General features: G+C 36.3%; 1 protein-coding gene across 1 annotated transcript in view; it reads right to left on the reverse strand.

Moving 5' to 3' along the window:
* Window positions 1–1,343: 1,343 nt before the first annotated feature.
* LOC145691698 (odorant receptor coreceptor-like) overlaps window positions 1,344–23,106 on the reverse strand; it is a 155,548-nt gene continuing 133,785 nt past the window's right edge. The window contains exon 5 of the mRNA XM_081767037.1: window positions 1,344–1,547. Within this exon, the coding sequence (XP_081623163.1) occupies window positions 1,446–1,547 (102 nt within the window). The 3' untranslated portion in view covers window positions 1,344–1,445. The remainder of the gene's footprint in view (window positions 1,548–23,106) is intronic.

The following is a 23,106-nucleotide window of genomic DNA, read 5'->3' on the forward strand; positions in this document are numbered from 1 at the left end:
CGCTGGACTTGAATCTGTTCGTGGTCGGCTGGATCTTTCCTTTGCACATCTTGACAGCGTTGCCACAATCCTAGCTCTGAAGTGGGCTGAAAAGTAGTACCAAATTGAAGCAAAAAGGGCTGAATTTATTATTTTATACCAGTGTAATACATGGATCTATAACACGAAACTAAAACACGTAAAGTTCTAGAACACTCCCCTCTCTTATAAGAGTTCAAATCAATAAAGTGATCTTTCTAAAAATTACTTTTTAAAAACATCCAAATAGGAGGACCCCGATCAACCATGGAAGTAGATGAAACTTTTCTCGCACGTAGGAAGTATAACAGATTCCGCAAAAAAATTAAATGGGAAAACAGTTATCATCTTCGGTATGTATTGTAAGGAAACCAAATACGCCTTCATTTCAAAGTGACCAACAAACCAAAAAGGAATTATGGCCATATATGAAAAATATATGAAACGAGAAACAAATTAATCATCTCCGAGTTCGTGTGTAAAATGTACGTTAAAATAAAATATTAGAATATAAATTATTGCACCATATTCTCGCTTATTTCACGACCGAAGGAGGATAATAGAATGTATGAAGAATATAAGGTAAGCAATCTGACACTTGTAAAAGATGTAAAACCGGTCCAGGGTCCTAAAACCTTCCCTGAAAAACATCACAACACATTATTAATATAAGGTGCTGAATTGGGTAGAATTGTATTAACCTTTTCACAATAGGGGCTGAAAATTCCAGCGTTGTACCAACGGACCGATGAATGATAAAAAGGACTGAATTTGGTACAATTGTACCACGTGTGGCAACACTGCATCTTGAACTGTTCCGTCGGCTTCGAATTTATCGCGAATACGGGCAATAATTATGTGTAGATGGCGGTGTTCGAAATTCTCTCTGCCAATGATTGTATACTTTTCTAATGTTCTCGTACTTCCAGTACTATTTTAGTAAAGCCAAGCGTTCAACGAACGATAAGTGAACCTCTGCCATTGTTGATATTTAACTGTCTTCTGCTGCACTGGCAAATATGATTGGTTCATTCCACCACTACCCATCCTCGAATATGAGGCATAAATCACAATCTACGCCTATCAGTACAAATTAATTACTTTACACTACACTATGCATTAGATAAGTGAGTGCAAATAATTTTGCTTAGAAACTACTTAATTACAAACCGTAAGTACATTTTTGACCCCTCTTTATATCTAAGAATTGAAATATTGATCAGTAACTCATATACCATTTGAGGAGATTAGTACTTTAATGTTTTTAAGTCAATTAATTAATCAATCGATATATTAAAACACAGATACTATCTAAAACTGGGTAATCAATAAATAGAAAATTTTAGTTTTGAATGTAAAATTTTAGTTATGTATATATATTTACTTCTTCATAAATACATTGGTAATTAAATATTAAGACTTCATTTTTAAGTCTTATTGATTTCGTTTTGGTTGTTGACACAGCTGGCTGTATTGTTGTAATTTAACTGTACAAGGACTACAAAATAAGTCAGAATAACTCCCATTATCTGAAAAAGGAAAAAAACACAGTGTTAACAATATGATACTGTTTTGAAGGCATAACATTAAGGCGATTTTCTCAAATTGTGTCATGGCAGTTTGAAAATAATTGTATGGGATATCGAGGAATGCTCAAAAACTATTAGAAACTAAACAAGGATCTTATAAAAATAGAGGATCTGCCCTTACAATAAAATCTTGAAACCATACGTCACGGTTTCGGCACGCCTACTCTGCCCACTCAGCCCAATAGGATCGCAATGTTTTGATCCAACAATCATGGCGGAAACGAAAGTAGCAAATCAGACGATGTCAGAAACGAGGGTAGCTAATCAGACGTGCCGATGCTCGGTTGTTTTTTTTGGCTTCTTTGATTTAATAGGATGAAAATACATATGGGCAGATCCTCTATTTATAACACCCTTGAAACTAAATAGGAATTAAGATATAATAGTAAATACGTTGAATCGCTGTTAAATATTCGGTGACAGCGTTTCTTAACAACATTGCTATATTGTTTGCGTTCAAAAAATCAGCCATATTCCCTCTTTGTGTTTAATTCATATTTAATAATGTTATTATGACTATGCCTTTGACAATGATTCACTGTGAGCCACAAAAAAAAGTGGTACCTACAGTTAGAACTTGATGGAGTGTCGTGTAAAGAAAGGTAAAGTTATTTCTTTTACAAATTATATGTTACTAGCGGTAACGTTCCAACTAAGTTACGGATTAACTATACATTCATGCATACAGCTAAATCTACAAATGTCTACACAAAACAAGTAACAAAAAGTTTTCATTGTAAACGTAAGTAAAGAAAACTTCCATGTTAATATATGGAGTGTTTCAAAACAACACCGACGACGTTTGGGAGGTGGTTCTTGACACCATGATAAGAAAATAATGTATAGATTAACCTGGGTACACAAATACTTCCTTTCGGAGTATCCTATAGGCTGCCGAAATCATGAAAAGAGGAACTTTGAAGGTCCATAGGTCCAAAATTATCGGACCTACAGTAGCCGAGTCCAGACTTCACTTAGAAACTAGTATGTGCCAAACATCCAAGTTTCAGAATCCTGCGGAACTTCCGCAACAGTTTTTATAGAGGTAGTTGGTTAGTACCTCAAAATATATGCCTATATCCAAACTCTCTCTATAAAAACTGTTGCGTGAGTACCCTAGAATCTGAAACATGTAGTTTTGGATAGAGTACATATTTGTTCCAAATTGAAGTTTCGCCCGACTACGGTAAGTACCATAGTTTTGGAGCCATGGACCTTCAAAGTTCATCTTTTCATGATTTCGGCAGCCTAAAGCTCCGAAAGGAAGCATTTGTGCACCCAGGTTGGTCTATAGGCCTACTTTTTGTCTTATCTTGGTGTCAGGAATCACCTCTCAAACGTTGTCGGTGTTGTTTTGAAACTCCCTGCATATGTACTGTGAGAATAGAACTTTAGAATAAAACACATTGTACTTCTCATTAGGAAAATGGCACTCAGGAGGAGTCAACCTTCTAAATTTCAGTGACTCAAATTGCAAATTGTTGGATATGGCATTTAGAAACTTTTGCGTTGAAATTAATTTTCCTCTACACGCTTGTCTCTTTCCATGAGTGACTTCTTGTTAGGTGGAATTACAATGATTCAGGAGCATCGTCTATTTTAAATATAATAATAATAATTTTAAAATAAAACTTTACGACTCTCTAAAGCCAGACTTTGTCTGCAAGTTTATTTCTAAGAGCTTCCGGCATAATACAGAATTCTTGTGCTGGTGATGATAAGCCGATCATGTCATTAAGTGTTGTGTATCAAATAATATAATGTATCAGCTTCAATCACGCTTCGAGGAGATTTAGCAGCCAACATACAGTTCAGTTTTAGGTCTGTAGTCTTGGCAGAAACAGCCCTGTAGAAGGAAACACTGTCAGACAGTATAAGAAGTCAAAGCACAGCGAATGAGTCAAACGACTTTCTCGAACGAACTGACACAGGGAAGCAACCGAACCTTAACATTATTTCTTAAATAACTAGAGTACGTTTGTTTTTTCTTGGCACGCTTCTCGCTTAAAGGATGCATCTGTCTACACCGCGTGCTTGCCACGCCAAGGATAAGTTGCGAATTACAATATTACAACAAAATACTTTGGCTTGAGTAATATTTACCTGTACCTTGGGCAGAAAGTACTCATACATGTGCACTATACTTAGTAGAATGCTAATTTCGTATTAACAAAAGAAGAATGTTTTTAATATATGTAAGTGATTATTATGGGATAGTTGTTGATATGGACATGTTTTATGGTTACCTAGTCAGTGACTTTGTGTATTTAACCGTTTAAAGAAAAGGATATTTAAGTTATATCAAAATAATAAAATCAGTTTAACATCATTTATAGACGTTGTCATATTTATTAAAAAGGTGAGATTAACGGTATTTACATATCGAAGCTAATTTTTACATGAGGAAGAAATACTACCACTTCAAATTTTTATTTTTAGCAAACGAACCAGGTTTACGACTATCATCTTGGTAAGTCGTTGTAAAAATTTGGTTTACCTCACCCGGGACTTTGTAAATTCAGTTCCCGAAGAAGAAGAGTAAGGTTGAATTTACTTTTATGAATAAGAACTTAACCATATTGCGAAGTGGTAAGGTAATCATAAGAAAAATGGACAACGAAGCCATGCAGCAGGAATCAAATACTAGTGACCAAGGTGAAACTAGTGTAACACCAGGTTTGTCATCAGAGGATCGACTCTTGTTAGCTTTACAGCGACAAATGATGCAAATGTCTACCGAGATAAAGCAGACCATAGAGCAGAAGTCTGATGAAGCTAACAAGCGAAATGAAGAATTAAGTAGACGAATGGAACAGAAGTTTGACCAAGCTAACAAGCAGAATGAAGAATTAAGTAGACGAATGGACCAGAAGTTCGACGAATCTAATAAGCAATATGAAGAATTAAGTAGACGGATAGAACAAAAATCCGACGAAACGAAACAGACAATTATACAGGTGGTGAACGACATATCCTCACAGTTCGAGGAAAAGTTAAAAAGGATATCCGATGATTGTCAAGAAAAGCACAATCACCAAAATCAAGAAATCTGTGCTGTAAAAAAAGATTTAGAAGTAATAGAATCTTCCATTAAACAGCAAAAGATCCAGGTCAGTAACAACTCTAATAACATACGTGTAAATACACAGTTGTTAGCTACTATTCAAGAAGAGATTAGAACGTTACAGGCTAAAGACAACATTTTCCGTAATAACTTGGGTAGTGATCGCTTTGAGTTGCCCCACTCACCAGAGATGATCTCGCCTTCGCCCGGATCTGATGAGGATATTATACTAGAAGAAAGTTGTCCAAAGAGCACTGATGAGCGAAACATAGATGGTGTCATGATACAGCACGTCACGGATAGGAACAATCATTCAACAAGAACAAGGAATGAGAAAAAGAAGGTAAAATTAAGTGTTAAGATGAGTGAAATTCGAGCTATGAGCAAATTCAGTGGTAAGTGTAATGAGAATGCTACTTCTTTCTTAGAGAAATTCCAAGATGAATGTAATATAATGTCTATCGATCGATCACAGTATATGAAATTAATACCCCATGTATTACTCCCACCTTGTTCCTTATGGTTTAAAGCAATACGTGATCACATTAGTTCATATGAGGAATTCAAAGCGGCATTGATCGCAAATTATGAAAATGACTTTTTGCTGGCAAATAGAGATGCCACCCTTAGAAATCAACACTTCAATCCTCGATTGCACAAATCTCTTGTAGAGTTTGTTGTAAATGTCTACAACGAATTAAAGGTCGTTAATCCTTTGCAATCGGAATCGAGAATAATAGCATCGATTCGAAATTTGCTTCAATTTAAACTGCAACAGATCTTATTTTCCACACAGTGTATGAGTTTCAGCCATTTATTGATGCTTGTCCAATGCTACGAAACTCAATATCATGCCATGAATTCACAATCAGGAATAGGTAAAAACAAGAATAATTCAGATCATTTGGTGCCTGTTCGGAATTTAAATATTCGGAGTGTGAATAATACAGAACCTAACCTAAGCCGAATATACTCTAGCAATCAAAATGAGCAAAATAGACAAGGTTATGTAGAGAATCCGCCTAACCTAATTAGTCGTAGCAATTCATATGTTAGACCATATAGTCAAAGTAGATTTAAAAACAATCGAAGTACCGAGAGAAATTCCAGGAATACGACAAATTACATGAATAGACGTAATTGGAGATCAAGAGATGGCACTTCATATCAAAATCAAAATCACGATGAAAGACATGTACAACATAATGTAGAACCTAATCATGATTGTGCAATACAATGTACTTTATTAGAATCGTATGCAAGTACTAATGTAACCTGATTACCGTTAATGAAATTTGGTTAAACCCATATCAGCTCTAAATTTTCATGAACATTTATTTTATTTTTATTCAATTTAATTCTCTTTAATTCTTATTAATCAATGATAATTCTCAAATGTTTTTAATATATGTAAGAAGTATAATTCGATTTATAATTGATTAAGAGCAAAGATTATTTATATTAGATTGATTTGTGTTGAAAATTTAATTGTCAAAGATTATGTTAAGAATAAGATCCATTCTATAAAATCAATTATTCAACGACTACCTTGAATGAGATTCTTCTTTATTATAACATCTTAGTGCTACGATGTATACCTTTAAATACAACATCTAACTTATTTATTATATAATGCGCTCGAACTATTTGTAACCCACGTTTGTCCTTTACGATTTTTGAAATCGCACCCGTCGACGACTAATTAAATGAGCGACGATATTTTTAATAAGAAGATATATTAATAATATAGTGAATAATCATGAAATAAATATAATTAATGTAATTAAAGATAAATATTGATGAAATGTAAGATTTGTTTAATGTATATGTAAAGTGTAATGAATAGATATACAAGGTGCGATCAAAATATGATGGACATATGTAATATAAGAACACTAATGTTAACGGACCAGTGGTTCTTGAAGATAAAAGCCAAGCCTACTCATGACTTTTATATTCAGTCCCTTTGTCGAGCGACATTTTATACAACAAAATACTTTGGCTTGAGTAATATTTACCTGTACCTTGGGCAGAAAGTACTCATACATGTGCACTATACTTAGTAGAATGCTAATTTCGTATTAACAAAAGAAGAATGTTTTTAATATATGTAAGTGATTATTATGGGATAGTTGTTGATATGGACATGTTTTATGGTTACCTAGTCAGTGACTTTGTGTATTTAACCGTTTAAAGAAAAGGATATTTAAGTTATATCAAAATAATAAAATCAGTTTAACATCATTTATAGACGTTGTCATATTTATTAAAAAGGTGAGATTAATGGTATTTACATATCGAAGCTAATTTTTACATGAGGAAGAAATACTACCACTTCAAATTTTTATTTTTAGCAAACGAACCAGGTTTACGACTATCATCTTGGTAAGTCGTTGTAATATGCTAGGAAATACAGCAAAACTCCATACCAGTCACAAAACACTGTAACACACTTGTTCGCATGTGGCAACTAAACACTTCAAACACCCACCAAATAGCAATGACTACATTAGATGGACTGGTTGACAACTAACGTCACCTACACGACAAAGCCAATAAGACGACTATTGGATTAAAACGTTTACGCAGAAAATACTTTAAAAGCCAACCAATTGAACTAGCGGGAAGTGTGCCAAGATAAAACAGACGTACTCTAGCATTATATGAAATGAGCGGCCTGTTACCAGCGACGTGTGCGGCCGGAAACAATTAAAAATGCCCTCGTAAAATAATAAAGAGTAATTCTGTTACCACATTTTACTAGATATGTTTTCGTTTAACTTCTTTTCTTAAAAGTGCTACAACTCCTACTTAACTACATGGAAACAACATTAATACTATAATGATGACTCATGCTACAAGTATACTTGTTTCAAAGTAAACACATCTGCGTAGTCTTTTGCCATATGGTTGTCTACGACATAAAAGATGTCTGTCTCTCCTCGCAAAAAAAAAAAAAAAAAAGAAAGAAAGCTCAGCATTGTCTGGGAAAATCTATAATGGAAGGAACTCCGTCTACTTTCGAAATGTGTACTGAAAATCATGTTTCGTCTCCAAACGTCATCTCTTTCAAGTGGAAGACATCTTTCTGATAGGTCAAAACTTGTTGTTTATGATATATCTCATCATATGTTTTTATTGAAGGAGTTATAACTCAGCTTGTCTCATGGACAACTACAGAACTGCGCTAAAAGAGAAAATGCAATTATATCAATTTTTAAGGTTTTGTGATATTAATGATGTTCTGAGTTCGTTTGTTAGGAGCTTAATGTTCTTTATTACCAACTAGACTAATGAGTCCTGCCTCGGCCCAAAGGCAAGAACACTTCTACTTAAAGGGATTAAAAATAGAGATGCCTGACAATCCTCATATTTTAAATCAGTTGTGTGAATCTTTATAATAATGATATAAGTTAAAACTGGAATGCAAATACTTGGCAAAATCGTGGCAAAGAAAACCACGACTACATGTCAAACAATACGCCACCTCCCAGTTAGCTAGTTCTCGGATCAATGTCTTCCACTTGTTTCTGTCTTTGCGTCAGCTCTTTATTGAAACCACACTGCCCTATGTTGTTCTTCAGACGATCCCTTCACTTCTTCTTTGATTAACTTCTTGTTCGTTTCCTATTCAGTTCTATTAGAGCTTCATTCGTATCCATTAGTATTTCGGAGTTCTTCTTTCATATCCAAAACATTGAAGTCATGAGCGCCCGAAGAGTAGAGCAGGGTGGAACTCGATCTCCCCTGGCTCACAAAAATGTAGAATATACCAAACCAAGTATAGGCTATTAAATACCGCAAATACCAGACGTAATATAGCAACCAAGGAGATACCCCCTAGAAAATTTTCTTCGGACGTCCCTGATCGAAGTATACTTTTTTGCAGTTTTTCTACTATTGCTCCTACATTTACTGTTTCTCGGTTCTCTTTCTTCTTAATTATATTAGACTGTATGAGGCTATATGAGACGCGGATCTACAGATTAAAATGAAATGAAATGAAATGTTTGAGTTTTACGTCCCACGGTTATGCCAGTTAGGCTAAAGGAGACGGTGATGATGAGTAATGAATGCAATGATGGAATGAAGAAAGTGGGAGGAAACGGGAGAACCCCGAGAAAACCCACGCACACGGTGTTTGTCCACCACAAAGTTCACTTGGCGGGAGCAGGGTTTGAACCCGAGACCAGAGGTGAACGCTCTACCACTGAGCCACCGCGGCCCCTTCTACAGATTAAAGTAGAATCAAAACTCTCACCGGGAATCAAAACTGGGACAAAGCTCTTTATTCTAGTTCAATAATCCCAACGAGTTCTAGTCCGCGTCACCCGAATTGGCGTGTGGCATCGACCAATAAGCTCGCAGTGCGCTGTTACTAAACATTCAGGGAGGAATCTAATCGTTCATAATTGATTTGGTTCGTGTTTGTGGACAATTACGACAATCCAGGACAAGTGCTGCATTGACGAGGTGCGTTTGAATTTGGACAATTACGGGTCAGATGGTTTCCAGGACAGTACCCGCATTTGACTGTGTGGGTACAATTATGAGTATAATGATCGTTGTAAGTTTGGCACTTCTCGCATCGTATTGGGAGAGCTGGAGGCGTTCGAGAAGGCTCCACCTTGTAGCGGCGGATATATACGTAAGCACCGTTAGCCAAAATATGATAAATTATTTGCTGCTGGTCTGTCAAAACACGCATACAGAGGGGAGGTCCACTGCTCTTACGGATTCTAATACATTTCTTGATTTCTAAGCCCTCGTAACGCAACTCATCAAAAATCTCATCAGAGAGTTTGCGTTCAATAGCTCGGATAACTACTGAGAGAAGTGGTGGACGACGAGGTGGCGGAGATGTTTTCCGTTGGCTCGGATTGACAGGTGTCAACACAGCCTGCGGTTCAAACATTTTAAAGATAGCTTTGTTTCTAATATGAATATAGAAGTTAGGATTATAGAAGATGGCGCGTGCAGTCCGGTACGTAGTATCGGAGCACTATGAAATTGTACGTGGTTTCTTGGTTAGCTGGCAAAGTAGGAAAGGATGGCGCATTAGCCCATCCACCTCGGTGTTTCTTGCAGTCACTGAGGCAGTGGAACCTTCTCCATCAGAGCTATAATGCCTTGGCTTCTTAGCATGTGATTCCTTGGAGTTCCCAATTGGAGACGTGAGTGAAAACCAGACTCAGCCTGTTTCGAGGTATCTGCTTTTGTGGTCTTCCTACCAGGAGAGGTACTGGTTCCATGACTGTGCCCATCGTTCCCGTCGGGGAGCGGGGCATAATGATGATTTAACCAACAGAATATATAACTCAGATGAATTTGTACGGAATGAAATGATGACGAATGATGAATTGACAAAAATAACTGACCTCTCTAGGGTGAAGCCGTCTATCTCGCCGCATCACTACGCCCGTAGCAATGATTGCCTGCTTGCGTCCACAACTCAGGATCGATATAAAGCCTAGACTCGATACCTAGGTATCTCGGTTGGAGAGTTGAAAGCCAATAATTTGATTTCATATTTCGTTGGCAAAGTTTCTACTGTTCACCTCGATTGAAATTTATGTGTCTGTCTGTCTGTTCCACGTTAACCTTAGTAAAATTTACTTGAAATTTAATGAAATATTCTATGGGTCTTAATTCCACTTGTTAAAATAACCATATTGTATTTGGAGTTGTAACCCATCAATAATAATGGAATAATGTTACATAATCTTCCATTTTACAAGCTTGTACATTCACATTTTAGATTGGTAGCTTGGCAAATGTTTGTAAAACAAATAGGTCTAATTGAAATATTGAATATGTTATTTTTGATCTCTGACTAATTTACCCTGTGAATGTGTTTATGAATGTTTTCATAACAACTATCATATAGCCTATATTACGATTCATATTTAACGATATAACAAGTGATGCTATGAATTGTAGAAGCGAGCAAAAGTTTTTTTGTTTCACTTCGATATTTTAAATTAAATCGACAGGGGACTAACAGAATCCCCCTTTCTTTAACCAAGAAAACATTTTAATAATACTTGTAATTATAACAGAGCACAGTTTGTTACTAGTTTTAAGCACAAATTTTTTTTCACAAAAGTTTTTAATTATAGGTATAATGGGTTAGTCCTCCTAAAGTTAAACTCCGCCAATGAACACATAACCTATAAAATATGATTTTTGAAGATGCTAAGAGTCGGTTATGTCGAAAAACATTGTAATTTAGTGAATATCTAATAGTGCCTTGTTGTAAATCTGCTACGCATTAAATAAGTAATTTCCTTTGAGTCTCTAGTACAGATTGGTAGGATATTTTTTGACATTAACAATCCGTTTCCTTTATTATTTATTTAATAAAATGTTCTAAGAATTATACTCTCCAGTATTAACTTGCATCAAGAATTAGAACGCTACTATAAAACACAATGCATAAAAGTACTAAGAGTCTACTACATAAAAATATGTTTAGTTGTTTTGTTAAATAAAAAGTTTCTGTTGGAACCCTTCTGGTAAATCGGCACCACATCTCTGCTTGCTAGTAATAAATATTGGATAAGGCCAAACTAATTTTGTGCTAATAAATTAAAAGTATTAACGTAGTATTACCTTGATTATATCGGTAAATATCAATTGCGATATAACTTATGCGGTAATATTTGCTTCACTGGAATCGTTCATAAATGTCAAAGAATAAGTTATTTACAGATTAGCCATAACACATTTTTTCGTACGTTCATTGCGTTGACGTGAGAGAGTAGCGTCCTAGCTTGGCGCATGCGCCAGCGGAACTTTCCTAGTGCTCCCCCCAAAAAAATGAAATGAAATTTTTAAGTTTAACGTCCCACGATTATGCCGGTTAGGCTAAAGGAGACGATGATAATGAGAAATGAGTGAAATGGTGGAATGAAGAAAGGGGGAGGAAACGGGAGAACCCCGAGAAAACCCACGCACACGGTGTTTGTCCACCACAAAGCTCACTTGGCGGGGGCTGGGATCGAACCCGAGACCCCAAGCACCAGAGGTGAACGCTCTACCACTGAGCCACCGTGGCCTCATCGTTCCCAAAAGCGTCGTGGCAGTGGTTGAAGATGGAAGTGGTTTCCTATTCCAGCTGCCGCCGCACGTAAAGAAAGTATTCGTAGGTTTCCTTGAGAAAATTTCCCTCGACTGACAAAATTTTCCCTTTTCATTTCAAAATTTCCCTAGTTTGTCGATTGTCCAATTCCTTTGACAGAATTCATGTGATACGATTAATTTAACTATATTAACACTAGAAGGACCAAAACTTTTACCCCCTAGAAGTACCAAGCCTTCATTTTGACGGCTATTTAATTCCCAGAAATGTATATAATTTTTCTTTATATTTCTCATATTTTAGCTTGAATTTAATCTGTTTAATCGACTAGCTTATGTTTTACGTAAGTTTTTCTCGTGATATAATACAGGGTGATCCACTAAACCCTGTCAATATATTAAATACAGTATAATATTAATATCGGAACTTAGCCCACAGGACAGTGACATGAAAATTTAAAATAAAGGAATAATACTTATATTCCTACGTATGAAATCCTTTTCATACGAGTCACGTGATCACCCTACCTGTCCTGTAGACATTGGCTGGGCTACTTTTCTTTAGCACAAACCCTGTGTATAATGAACCAAAATAATTAGTTTTATATCGAACTTTTTTTTTTTTTACATGGAAGTGAATTTACAGTTTCAATACATTTTTCTTTCAACTTGTATGCACTGAACTCAAGACAGCAACACTTTTCTCGCGCTTACATTTGTGTACTGTGAGTGGATTTCCTGATTGCTATCCATAAACGTTTGTAGTGAACATATCCTTTTCTTCCTGTTTCAAGCACATTTTGAGAAGTTCTCCTCTATTTGAACGCAGACTTCCAATCAAGGTCATCTGTTTCTTTTTCAAAGATTCGGCTCATTTTTAACCTATAAGAAAAGTTATCGCAACATTCAGTCCTCTGTTGAGAAAAGGATCTATCGTTTTCAGAACAATATATTCGCCTAAATGTGAGTCCCGGCGTCGTTCTTAGTCGTTTCCCACGTAGGGAAAGACTTTTAGTTCATACCGTGACTTTACAACTGCAAGCAACCACATTTGAATCCAAATTTTTCAGGCTTGTTAGGCATACATTACATGAATTTGCATCTCATCTTAGTAGAGAATAACTGTTCATCTACACAAACACTGTCGTGGGTTTTATAGTGCCTGATACAATTCTCAATGAATAAGCTCTACACAGATGAAGTTTGCTTTTGGCCTTGAAGAGCTAGGACATTTTTCATGAAATCAAAGATACTTAATTATTTCAAGAAATATCTTTCTTTCCATAATCTTTCTGTAAAACTCTGATCCACAGCACACGTTCTATAGTTCCTTTACAGGTATATCTCAAGCTACCCGAAATTTCAATATTGCTAGAAATGAAACGAGTTCTGCAATTGACAGTAGCCAAAGAGAATCTTGACGCTGTGCGAGCTTCAACAACGGTGCATTTCAGAATGTTTCTCAACATTGTTTCGTCTATGAACAAGCGAAAACACTACCAAATTCACCATCTTCAATATGATGTAACGCATACTATAACAAACAGGTTTCTCGCGAAGAATGTCGTGTGAGGCAGTACGCCCAGCTTTGTTCTGTCTGTCCACTTTACTCCAACGTGTCCCGTGAGCTGCTCTAAAAATATTTGATCGATTACTTCTGGAAACTTCTGTATCTATTTCCTTCCTCTTATCCGAAGAAGTAGCATGAGACACTGCATTCTCGCTACTACTGTTGTCTTCATCGAAGCAGTCTCCCTGTTGTTCTTCCAAGCGAAATTCATTTTCACTCAAATCTTAGAAAGCACGTAACATTTTATCAGGTCTCATCTCCCTTTTGTAATTATTCATATGTGCCTCCAAGAAGACATTTATCTCTACAGATAACAATGTTACCAACGAGATACAAACATAATTGAAGAAGAAAATAATTCAAAGAAGTGTCATATATATTTTTCCGTACAGCTTTGAAAAGCAGAAATAAAACATATCAAATAGCAAACTCGTTGCAAAAAAAAAAAAAAAAAAAAAAAAGAAAAGAAAAAAAAGTAAAAAATTTCAAAATGTATTATTTCCAACAAAGATACTACCATATAGCGTACCACCTATAAAACAGTCCACATCAACAACAAAATATAGATTTTTAAATGAGGCAGTCAAATTGACGGTCTGGTCCTTCTAGGGGTATGCAACAAAAATATGTATTTGTTTAAAATAGACACACAATATTTATATGCTGTATCAAACCTCTCTTTAAATTAATAAAAGTCCTAAATTATGGTTGCGTAAGTCAAAGAAATTTATGAAATATAGAAAATTGTTTTACGTGATGCTATCAAAATGACGGCTTGGTCCTTCTAGTGTTAAACTAAGTGCCAAATGTTCTCGGGGTTCTACCGTTTTCTCCCACTTTTTTCATTCATTGTTCATCATCACCGTCTCCTTTAGCGTAGCCGGCATAACCGTGGGACGTAAAACTCAAAAAAAAACAATAAAAAAACAAAGATAATAATGCTTCAATAGTGATCATTCCACACAATTTGTAATGAACTTTATAAAGAAAACGAAAATAATTACATAGTTTCTTCTGATGTCCGCTGTTGATTTGTGAAAGGGTAATGAGATATTCAAATGTTATATAGTAAGCAAAAATAGAAATAACTAAGTCTTCTGTTTTGATTATCTCATTTCAAATATTATCTTTATACAATTTACATACTAATGCGTTTGTATATACATAAGGAATATCATGTTCTCTCGTAAATGCCGATAAGAAAATTGCTGCTTTTTTTTTTTTTACCTTGTCTTTATGAGCCTTTTCTTATTTGTTTTCAAGAAAGGAAGAGATCACAGAGAGTGAAATTTACACTGCTTTAAGATTTTACAGATGCTTTGTTTGTCTTGGGAATGTCTTTCACTTTCGCAACACAACTTCATGATACCTAAAATAATCTACAGTTTTCACTATTATCCTCCAATGGCTTAAGTTAACCTTTGAAACCTTTCATCATCCAACCACTATTTTGAACTGTATTTTATAAAATTGTTATTCGTCGTTAAGGCAGTTCTATAATCTTTCTTATCTTTTGTGGCATTGCGAGACACTTTTTCCCCGTTTCTGATTGTTTTAAGATGCACTGGAACCAACATTCGTCTCCTTTGAAGAAAAAAATTGATTACTGGTACATACGCTTAATACAATTAACACAATCAACACAATTAATACAATTAACAAAACACATAAAATTCACAAAGATATCAAAGTTCCAGTAACACTAACGGTGATTGGGAAGCTCAATTTTTGACTTCAAGTACTGCTGTCTCCTTTCCCAATTACGCGCTTTAATTTTATTTTTTTATTATGCTCTCGTGTTTAATATAGACATACATTTATAGTTATCTTTTAAATCATCAACAATTTACGTCACATGATTATTCACTAACTGTACCACACTCCTACGACACACACCGAATTCATAAATGCTGTGCTTCACTAAGAATAAAGCTCTAAAATAAGTTCGTTCTCAAATAATATTCATTTTGTATTCTTCTTCTTACAGAGAGAGCACGTTTGGGCGAAATCAACAATGACAGCTTCCATTGTTTCCTTTTTAGCACCATTGTTTATTTAATTTGTTTTTGCTTCTATTTTTTTCCTTCACTTTCTTCTACAAGAAATACACAAAAATTCATCCAGCCAGGGGTAGATCCAGTGGGGAGACGATCGGGGCGATCGCCCTCCCAGAAAAGGACACACTCTTATTTTATATGTATAAATAAAACACATCCCAAAATTTGGAGCCCTTAAAAGTAGCAGGATGACAATCCCCCTCCCCCCAGAAGTCGGTTCTGGATCCGTCCCTGCATCCAGCCAACAATGGATGGAAATTATGCCACATTAAGCACACATAATTTATTTTGGTCAATTAGTTAGTGTGAGAATGTCCCTGGATTTTCATGATTTAATGTAAAAATTCCCTTTTTCCCCATTTTACTAAATTTACCTACGAAATTTCCCTATATTAGGGAAATTTTCCTTAAACTACGAACACAGTGTGAAGTGCGAGCAGTTATAAAATTTTTGAATGTACAGAGCATAGCACCGATTGAAATCTATCGTCAGTAGTGCCAGGTCTATGGACCAAGGGGAGCTCTTAACGAGAAGCGCAGTTCCGTTTTTAAACTTCTGTTATGCGCATGACGTCAAGATGAAGCATGTGAATATTCTATAACAAGAATTAAAAGACGCTGTGTGGCGCCCTTTCGTGAGAAAAAACATGAACTGATTGAAATTACTTTTTGAACATCTTTTGCACCTGACTCGAGCCGTGTTTATGTCATATCATTTTTATTCAAATGTGATCCTAAGCTGGAACAAAGAGGGTTCAAATTGAAGGGCGTCCATGTTGTGGTTTCCAAGGTGGGCGAGTATAAGCGACGTTTGAAATATAGTTTCAAATTTTGTTGTAACTAATGTAAAAAATCTATTGGGTTTTCGATATTCCCAAGTACAATATCGAGCGCCCCACCTTGAACCCCCCTGACGGGCGCCCTTGTTCAAATTGTATTCCCAAAAATAAAGTACCTCACCAACACTCCAAGTTAGGGAGTTTAAACTCGGTACACAAACTCTTAATTAGAAATAAGTGCCAAAGCGTTCGGAAAAACAGTATTTCAAAAGGGAGAGAAGTACAATTTTGCTTTTGATTTTTAATTATAAGATGTGAGGAAAGAGGTGAACCGTTTGAAATTAAATTTTAAAAATACTGTGGTACGCTCTGGGTTGACTTGTGTATTTATAATTTCGTTTTGATTAAATTACTTATCCAAAGGGGTTCCAAATACCGTACTTTTCTAAACATTATTCTTCCTGAGCGAGAAACCAATGTATTGATAAGAAAGCTTTTAAGTGCGAGCGGAAAAATCCTTAGTTTTCGCAATTTACTATCATTATTGAAGTGCTTCGTATATATATTTTTAAAATAATAGGGTAAAGGTACCGAATATGGAATACTTTTTGTTTCTTCTTTATTTCTCAGAAACGTGTATTCCAGAATAATATTATTATATATCATAATACTTGTGGTACCTTTGTAAAACAAAATACAGGTATGAAAGTTTGTTCCACATCATTGATTTTTTACAATATTACGAAATTGAAAGAAACTCAATTTCCCATATTAGGCACACCCCGCTCCTAATATGGAATACTACCTGTTCTTAAAATGGAATACTAGAACAAAATATGCGTGTCTGCCTACAATGCGACATGTGGATAATTCGAGCATGGACAATGCATTCGAGCAATTCATTTGCTTATTTAAGAAATAAATTTATTTATTAGGTCAAGGAAAGGAGCAAAGGTAGTGTTCAAGCCTCTAACTCCGAGATCATATCGGCCCTTAAGATAAGTCTACGAATTGGAAAGGTCTCGGGAAAAGAACCATCCTGTCATACACCTGAAAGGACTGAGGAAAACCAGGAAAACTTCATTTAGGATGGGTGGTCTGAGCAGGGATCGTGCCCATGCTCGAATTATCCAAATATTGCTTTGTAGGTATTATAGCCTATATATCATATTTGGCAGGTCTATAAGACTAACTAACTAACTAACTAACTAACTAACTCTATGGCCTATGGAACCCGGAGGTTCAGTGCCGCGTTCACAAAAGCTCTCCACTGACTTCTATCCTTAGCTAATTGCATCCAGTTTCTACTTTGTATTACTATCTCTGCGAGATCCATCTTAATATTGTCCTCCCATCTGCGCCTAGGTTTTCCTAATGGTCGTTTTCCTATGGGTCTACCAGTCAAGACTTTGAAAGCGTTTCTACTTTCTTCCATTCTAGCTACATGACCTGCCCACCTAAGCCTCCTAGACTTGACGACCCTAAAAATGTTGGGTAAACCGTATAAACTATGTAGTTCCTCGTTATGAAGCTTCCGCCATTCCCCATTCTCGTTCCTCTTGGGTCCGAATATTCTTCTCAGGATCCTGTTCTCAAATACTTTCAGTCTATGTTCTTCCCTCAGAGTAAGCGACCATGTTTCACACCCATACAGAACAACAGGCATGATTATCGTTTTATATATTTTAAGCTTCAAATTCTTCGACAGAATTCGCGACGACAAGATATTTTGAACCGAATAGTAACACGAATTCCCTGCTTTTAGTCGACATTTAATTTCTTCGTGAATATGATTTTCGTCTGTTAATATTGATCCTAAATATTTGAAACTATCCACTTTATCAAAAGCATTATTTAATATTTTAACGCCTCCACAATTTGCCGTATTACGGTCCCGACGCACTTCCATGTATTTAGTTTTCTCTGCATTTACTTCCAAACCCATGTCCCTGCAAGCGTTTAATAAGATCTCTGCATTTATTTCTACTGTTCTCCTATCATCCCCTATTAAATTTACATCATCAGCATATGCCATAACCTGGTGAATGCCGTTCAACTCTAGGCCCTGGTTGCTATCTTTGATTTTCCTTACGGCGTATTCCAGCACAAAGTTAAATAATAATGGCGACAACGCATCTCCTTGTTTCAGGCCATTTTCGACGTGGAAGCTCGTGGACAAAAATTTTCCTACCCGGACTTTACTTTGGGATTCACTTAAACATATCTTAATTAATCTAATTAGCTTTCTCGGTATTCCAAGTTCTGTAAGAACGTTGTATAATGTTTCTCTCCTAACCGAGTCGTAAGCCTTTCTAAAATCAATAAATAGTTGATGTACCGGGGTATTGTATTCCCACTTCTTTTCGAGTATTTGGCGAATGGTAAATATTTGGTCGATAGTTGATCGATTTCGTCTAAATCCGCACTGATAATCTCCAATAATTTCATCTGCGTATGGGGTCAATCTTGCTAACAGAATATTTGAAAGGATTTTATAGGATGTTGACAGAAGAGAAATGCCTCGATAATTATTACAGTCAGTTTTGTCGCCTTTCTTGTGAATTGGAACAATGATTGATTCTTTCCACTCTTGTGGCAATTCTTCCTTGTTCCAGATAAAGAGAATGAGTTTGTGTATCTTGTTCCACAATTTTTCGCCTCCAGCTAAAATTAACTCAGCCGGAATTTCATCTACACCCGGAGATTTGTGTTTCTTCAATTTCTTTATAGCGGCTTCCACTTCTATTCGATTGGGTTCTGGAATATACGGTTCTGCGGTGTGTATCTCCTTTTCTCCATGCACATTTGTTTTTGGCTGCGTGTTCAGCAAATCGTCAAAGAAATCTTTCCATCTATTTAAGAGGCTATCCGTATCGGTGAGAACTGTTCCGTCAGATTTCTTTAATATATAAGCACGAGGTTGATAGCCTTTCTTAAATTCGCTGATCCCCTTATACATGTCCCGAATATTTTTATTTTTACTATTATCTTCAAGTTCCTTAATTTTAGCTTTCAAAAAATCCCGTTTCTTTGTTCTAAAAGTTTTGGAAGTTTCCCGCCTGATATCTGCGAAATTTTGTGTAGTTGTTTCATTCGGATTTTGTAGCCACCGTAATTTTGCCTGTTTTCTCTTCTCTGCTAGTTTAATGCATTCTTGGTCGAACCATGGTTTGTTCCTACGTATTTCCGCGTGTCCCAATTTTTCTATTGCTGAACTTTTAATGCTATCTCTAATTTCAATCCAAGTATCCTCAACACTAGTGCACTCCGAGTCTTCTAAAACCGCGAATCTATTCGAAACTTCAATCTGGTATTCCTCTCTTACCTGGCTCTCTTCTAATTTCTTTAAATTAAATCTCTCCGTTTTTGGACATTGAATATTACCTTTATTCAACGATAATCTCTCCCGTATTATCGCTACTACCAGGTAGTGATCAGTGTCACAATCAGCCCCTCTAAACGACCGGACGTCAATTATGCTAGATTGTCTTCTTCTATCTACTAAAACGTGATCAATTTGGTTATGTGTTTCTCCGTCTGGTGATGTCCAAGTGTATTTATGAACGTCGTGATGTGGGAATTTTGTACTCTTCACGATTAGGTTTTTGGATGTTGCAAAGTTCACGAGTCTAACACCGTTGTCATTACTTTCCTTATGCAAACTTTCGTTCCCTATAATCGGTTTGAAAATATCCTCTCGTCCTACCTTCGAGATTGAAATCCCCTAATAGAATCTTCATATGGTATCGCGGGAGTTGGTCAAATATCCGTTCCACTTCTTCGTAAAAACTATCTTTTATATCGTCACCCTTATCTTCAGTTGGAGCATGTATATTTAAAACAATAATATCACACCACCGTCCCTTAAGAGTAATAAAATAAAGTCTGTCAGTAACAAATTCAACCCGTTTAATTGCTGGTAATATTCGTTTGTGAACGAAAAACCCTGTTCCTAACTGGTGATTTTTATTTCCTTCCCCGTAAAAGAACGTAAAATTTCCGGAATTCTCAGATCCATTTCCTTCCCACCTAACTTCCTGAACTCCTACTAAGTCCATCCTGTATTTCTCTAACTCACTCGTTACAGATTTTAGCGCGCCTGCCCTATAAAGACTTCTAATATTCCATGTTCCAAATCTCATGTCCATTTTCTTTTGCTGATGTCGTGCCAAGTTATCAGTCCTTGTCCGAGGCTTTTGTGAATGTTTCTGAACAAGTACCTTTTTTTTACAGGATGAGGGTGTTAGCCTTACCCAAACCCCCAAGCTGGAGGACCACTCCTAGTCGTCTGTCCGCGACTGCTTATTCAGTATATTCGCAGCTAACCTCTATATCTAGAGGCCTTCTCCTCGATAGGTCTATAAGACAAGTACACAAAAAGTTACATAACATTCTTAAGATAATTAAAATGTGAAACAGCAGAAATACTCTTCATTATTAGGTCTATGTTTGTAAATTACTGTAATAGGCTATAAGTATCTACTTATTTTAACTTTTGGAGTAGCTATAATATCTTTTGACTTGGAATCAGCATGTTTACTACCTACAACCAATAATAAAAATAATAGAACGAAACATTCGGGGAATCAAACTACGTGCGACAAATAAAGTAAAAAAAAAAACTATATAAAAAAAGTTCAAACATACTGGACTAGCGTGTCTTAAGGCGTCTAAATGTTGATTCCAGTTTCACTTTGCAGAGCAATGGCCACAAACATATTTTTCTCCACCTTTCACGGGAGACATATTCTGGGATTATCTTTTACAAACTGGGCATTTTAACCAATCTCCCTCCCCTGCACTGAGCGACTACAATTTACCACAATGTCCGCTTTCCTGATCATCGTCAACATCATCAGTAGGATCACTTAAACTCACTACTTTCGTTCAAGTTTCTCACTGACTCTTCGGATTAACTGTCTAATTTGTAGTAGTGCGAAGTCCTTTTCTTTGGCTGTTTCGATTGGATTTTGTTGGGTGGGGCTTAGAAAGCTAAACATCTTTTTAATTACTTGCAATGATGAGGTAAAGGCCCGTTGTGATGAAGTATAGGCAGCTTTTAAATCGTTTTTGTGCGGAGTACTCGTAAGTACTTTTGCCCACCTGGCTTTAGACTACGTGTGCTGCGATGCTGCGGCTGTAGTTGTAATGGCGGACTCACTACTTCAATCGGTACTGTCGTGCTATTCTCTTCACTTAGCACTGTAGACGACACGGCAGTTGGGACATTTAAACCAATAATTAATCTGTGAAAGTTTTATTCGAATTGGTTCATGCGTTCAGGAGTTATCGCGAGACACACACCCACAAACATATACCCATGTACAGGGTGTCCATAAAGTCTGGGCAAATAGGGAATTCTAGTAATTTTTTATTTTTCCAGATTGAATGGTGACTGACTAAAGAAGAACGAGTCGAGTTGGTACCCTTAAGTGGACGAAAAGGATGATCGTATCGCAAAATTGCGCAAGAATTTAACCTTCGACACCCTCACTGTCAACATATTTGTTTTACTGCCGTCGGGAAATTAATCACCAAGATTAAAGAAACAGGCAGTATGTTGGACAAATCCCGTTCCGTGCGAGGACCTTTCTTCTTTGATGAACATATAACTAGTGAGACTTATCTAAACATGATGAGAGACAAACTGATGCCTCAAATTGAGCGTTTGAGTGAGGGACTTCCAAACTGGTTTCAGCAGGATGGGGCCCCTGCTGATTTTGCTACAACTGTTAGAGATTGGTTGAATGACAATTGCCCTCACTGGATTGGGAGAAGAGGTCATGTGAAGTGGTCCCCTCGTTCGCCAGACCTTTCTCCACTTGTTTTCTTTTTCTGAGATATGCTGAAAGAGAAAGTTTATTCAATGAAGATTAGAAATTTAAATCACCTGACAGAACGCATTACCAGTCGGTGTGCTGAAATCGACGGTAATTCAGACCTATTCCATCGAGTTCACATTAATCTTGCAAAGCACATCAAATTATGCATTGAACAGCACGGAAATAATGTAGAAACTATTATTCATTAGCATTAAATTGACTAAATTGTGTTTTTCCAATGTATCCAGACTTTATGGACAGCCTGTACAGACAACACAAATGCCAAATGTTTCAACTAGGAGACTTCCCTGATGCTCGGTCTAAATGTCAGGTCTATTATAGCTTACAATTCAGTTATTCCTCATAACTTTTAGTTCACATACGTATGAACCTATTTAGGAATATTCCATATTAGGATCCTGCTGGTATTCCATATTAGGAAAATCGCAATTTTGGATAGTTATCTTCCTACACACGCTTACGTGATTCTCTGTGTACTAATTCTTTATGCCCTTAAGGTACACTATATATGTAGTCTAAATATCACGAACTCAACAATAATATATGCCTCTTTGCGTTTATTCAGCAGCCTGGAAATGTTCGTCCGTAAAACTCAAATTCTTCAAAAAAATATTGTGCAACGAAAGGAAATGTTATGTTATTGTTCGGCAGCAAACCACCCATGCGCAGACTGAGGGTGTCACTGTGTACAAGTTTACGTAAAGTCTATTCGGTGGCAGCACATAGCAGACAAAATAGACTGGTATTTCATATTAGGAACGTATTCCATATATGGCGCACCCACCCTAATATAGATTTATTTCGGACATTTAGTGTTGGTGATTATTCTAGTTTCCTGATTGGTGTTCTATTATATAGGCGTATGTATTTGCAATGTGGGTGTTACATACTGTGTTTAGGTCGACTTTAAGTAGGTTTTTCTTTTACTTCTTTTTTGTCTGTAATTTAGGTTTACAATAGGTGTCCCACTAGAGCTCATTATATTTGCAATGCCTTTTCAACATAACCAGACCTTAATTCCTTCAAAATTTGTATTCTGTAAATGAGTTATAATCCTCGCTGAAAGCTAACTTTAGAAGGGCACAGCCACTACATCTCTAAATACA

This window comes from Thermobia domestica, chromosome 8, assembly GCF_964235325.1.
Source record: "Thermobia domestica chromosome 8, izTheDome1.hap1.1, whole genome shotgun sequence".
Taxonomy (NCBI): Eukaryota; Metazoa; Arthropoda; class Insecta; order Zygentoma; family Lepismatidae; genus Thermobia; species Thermobia domestica.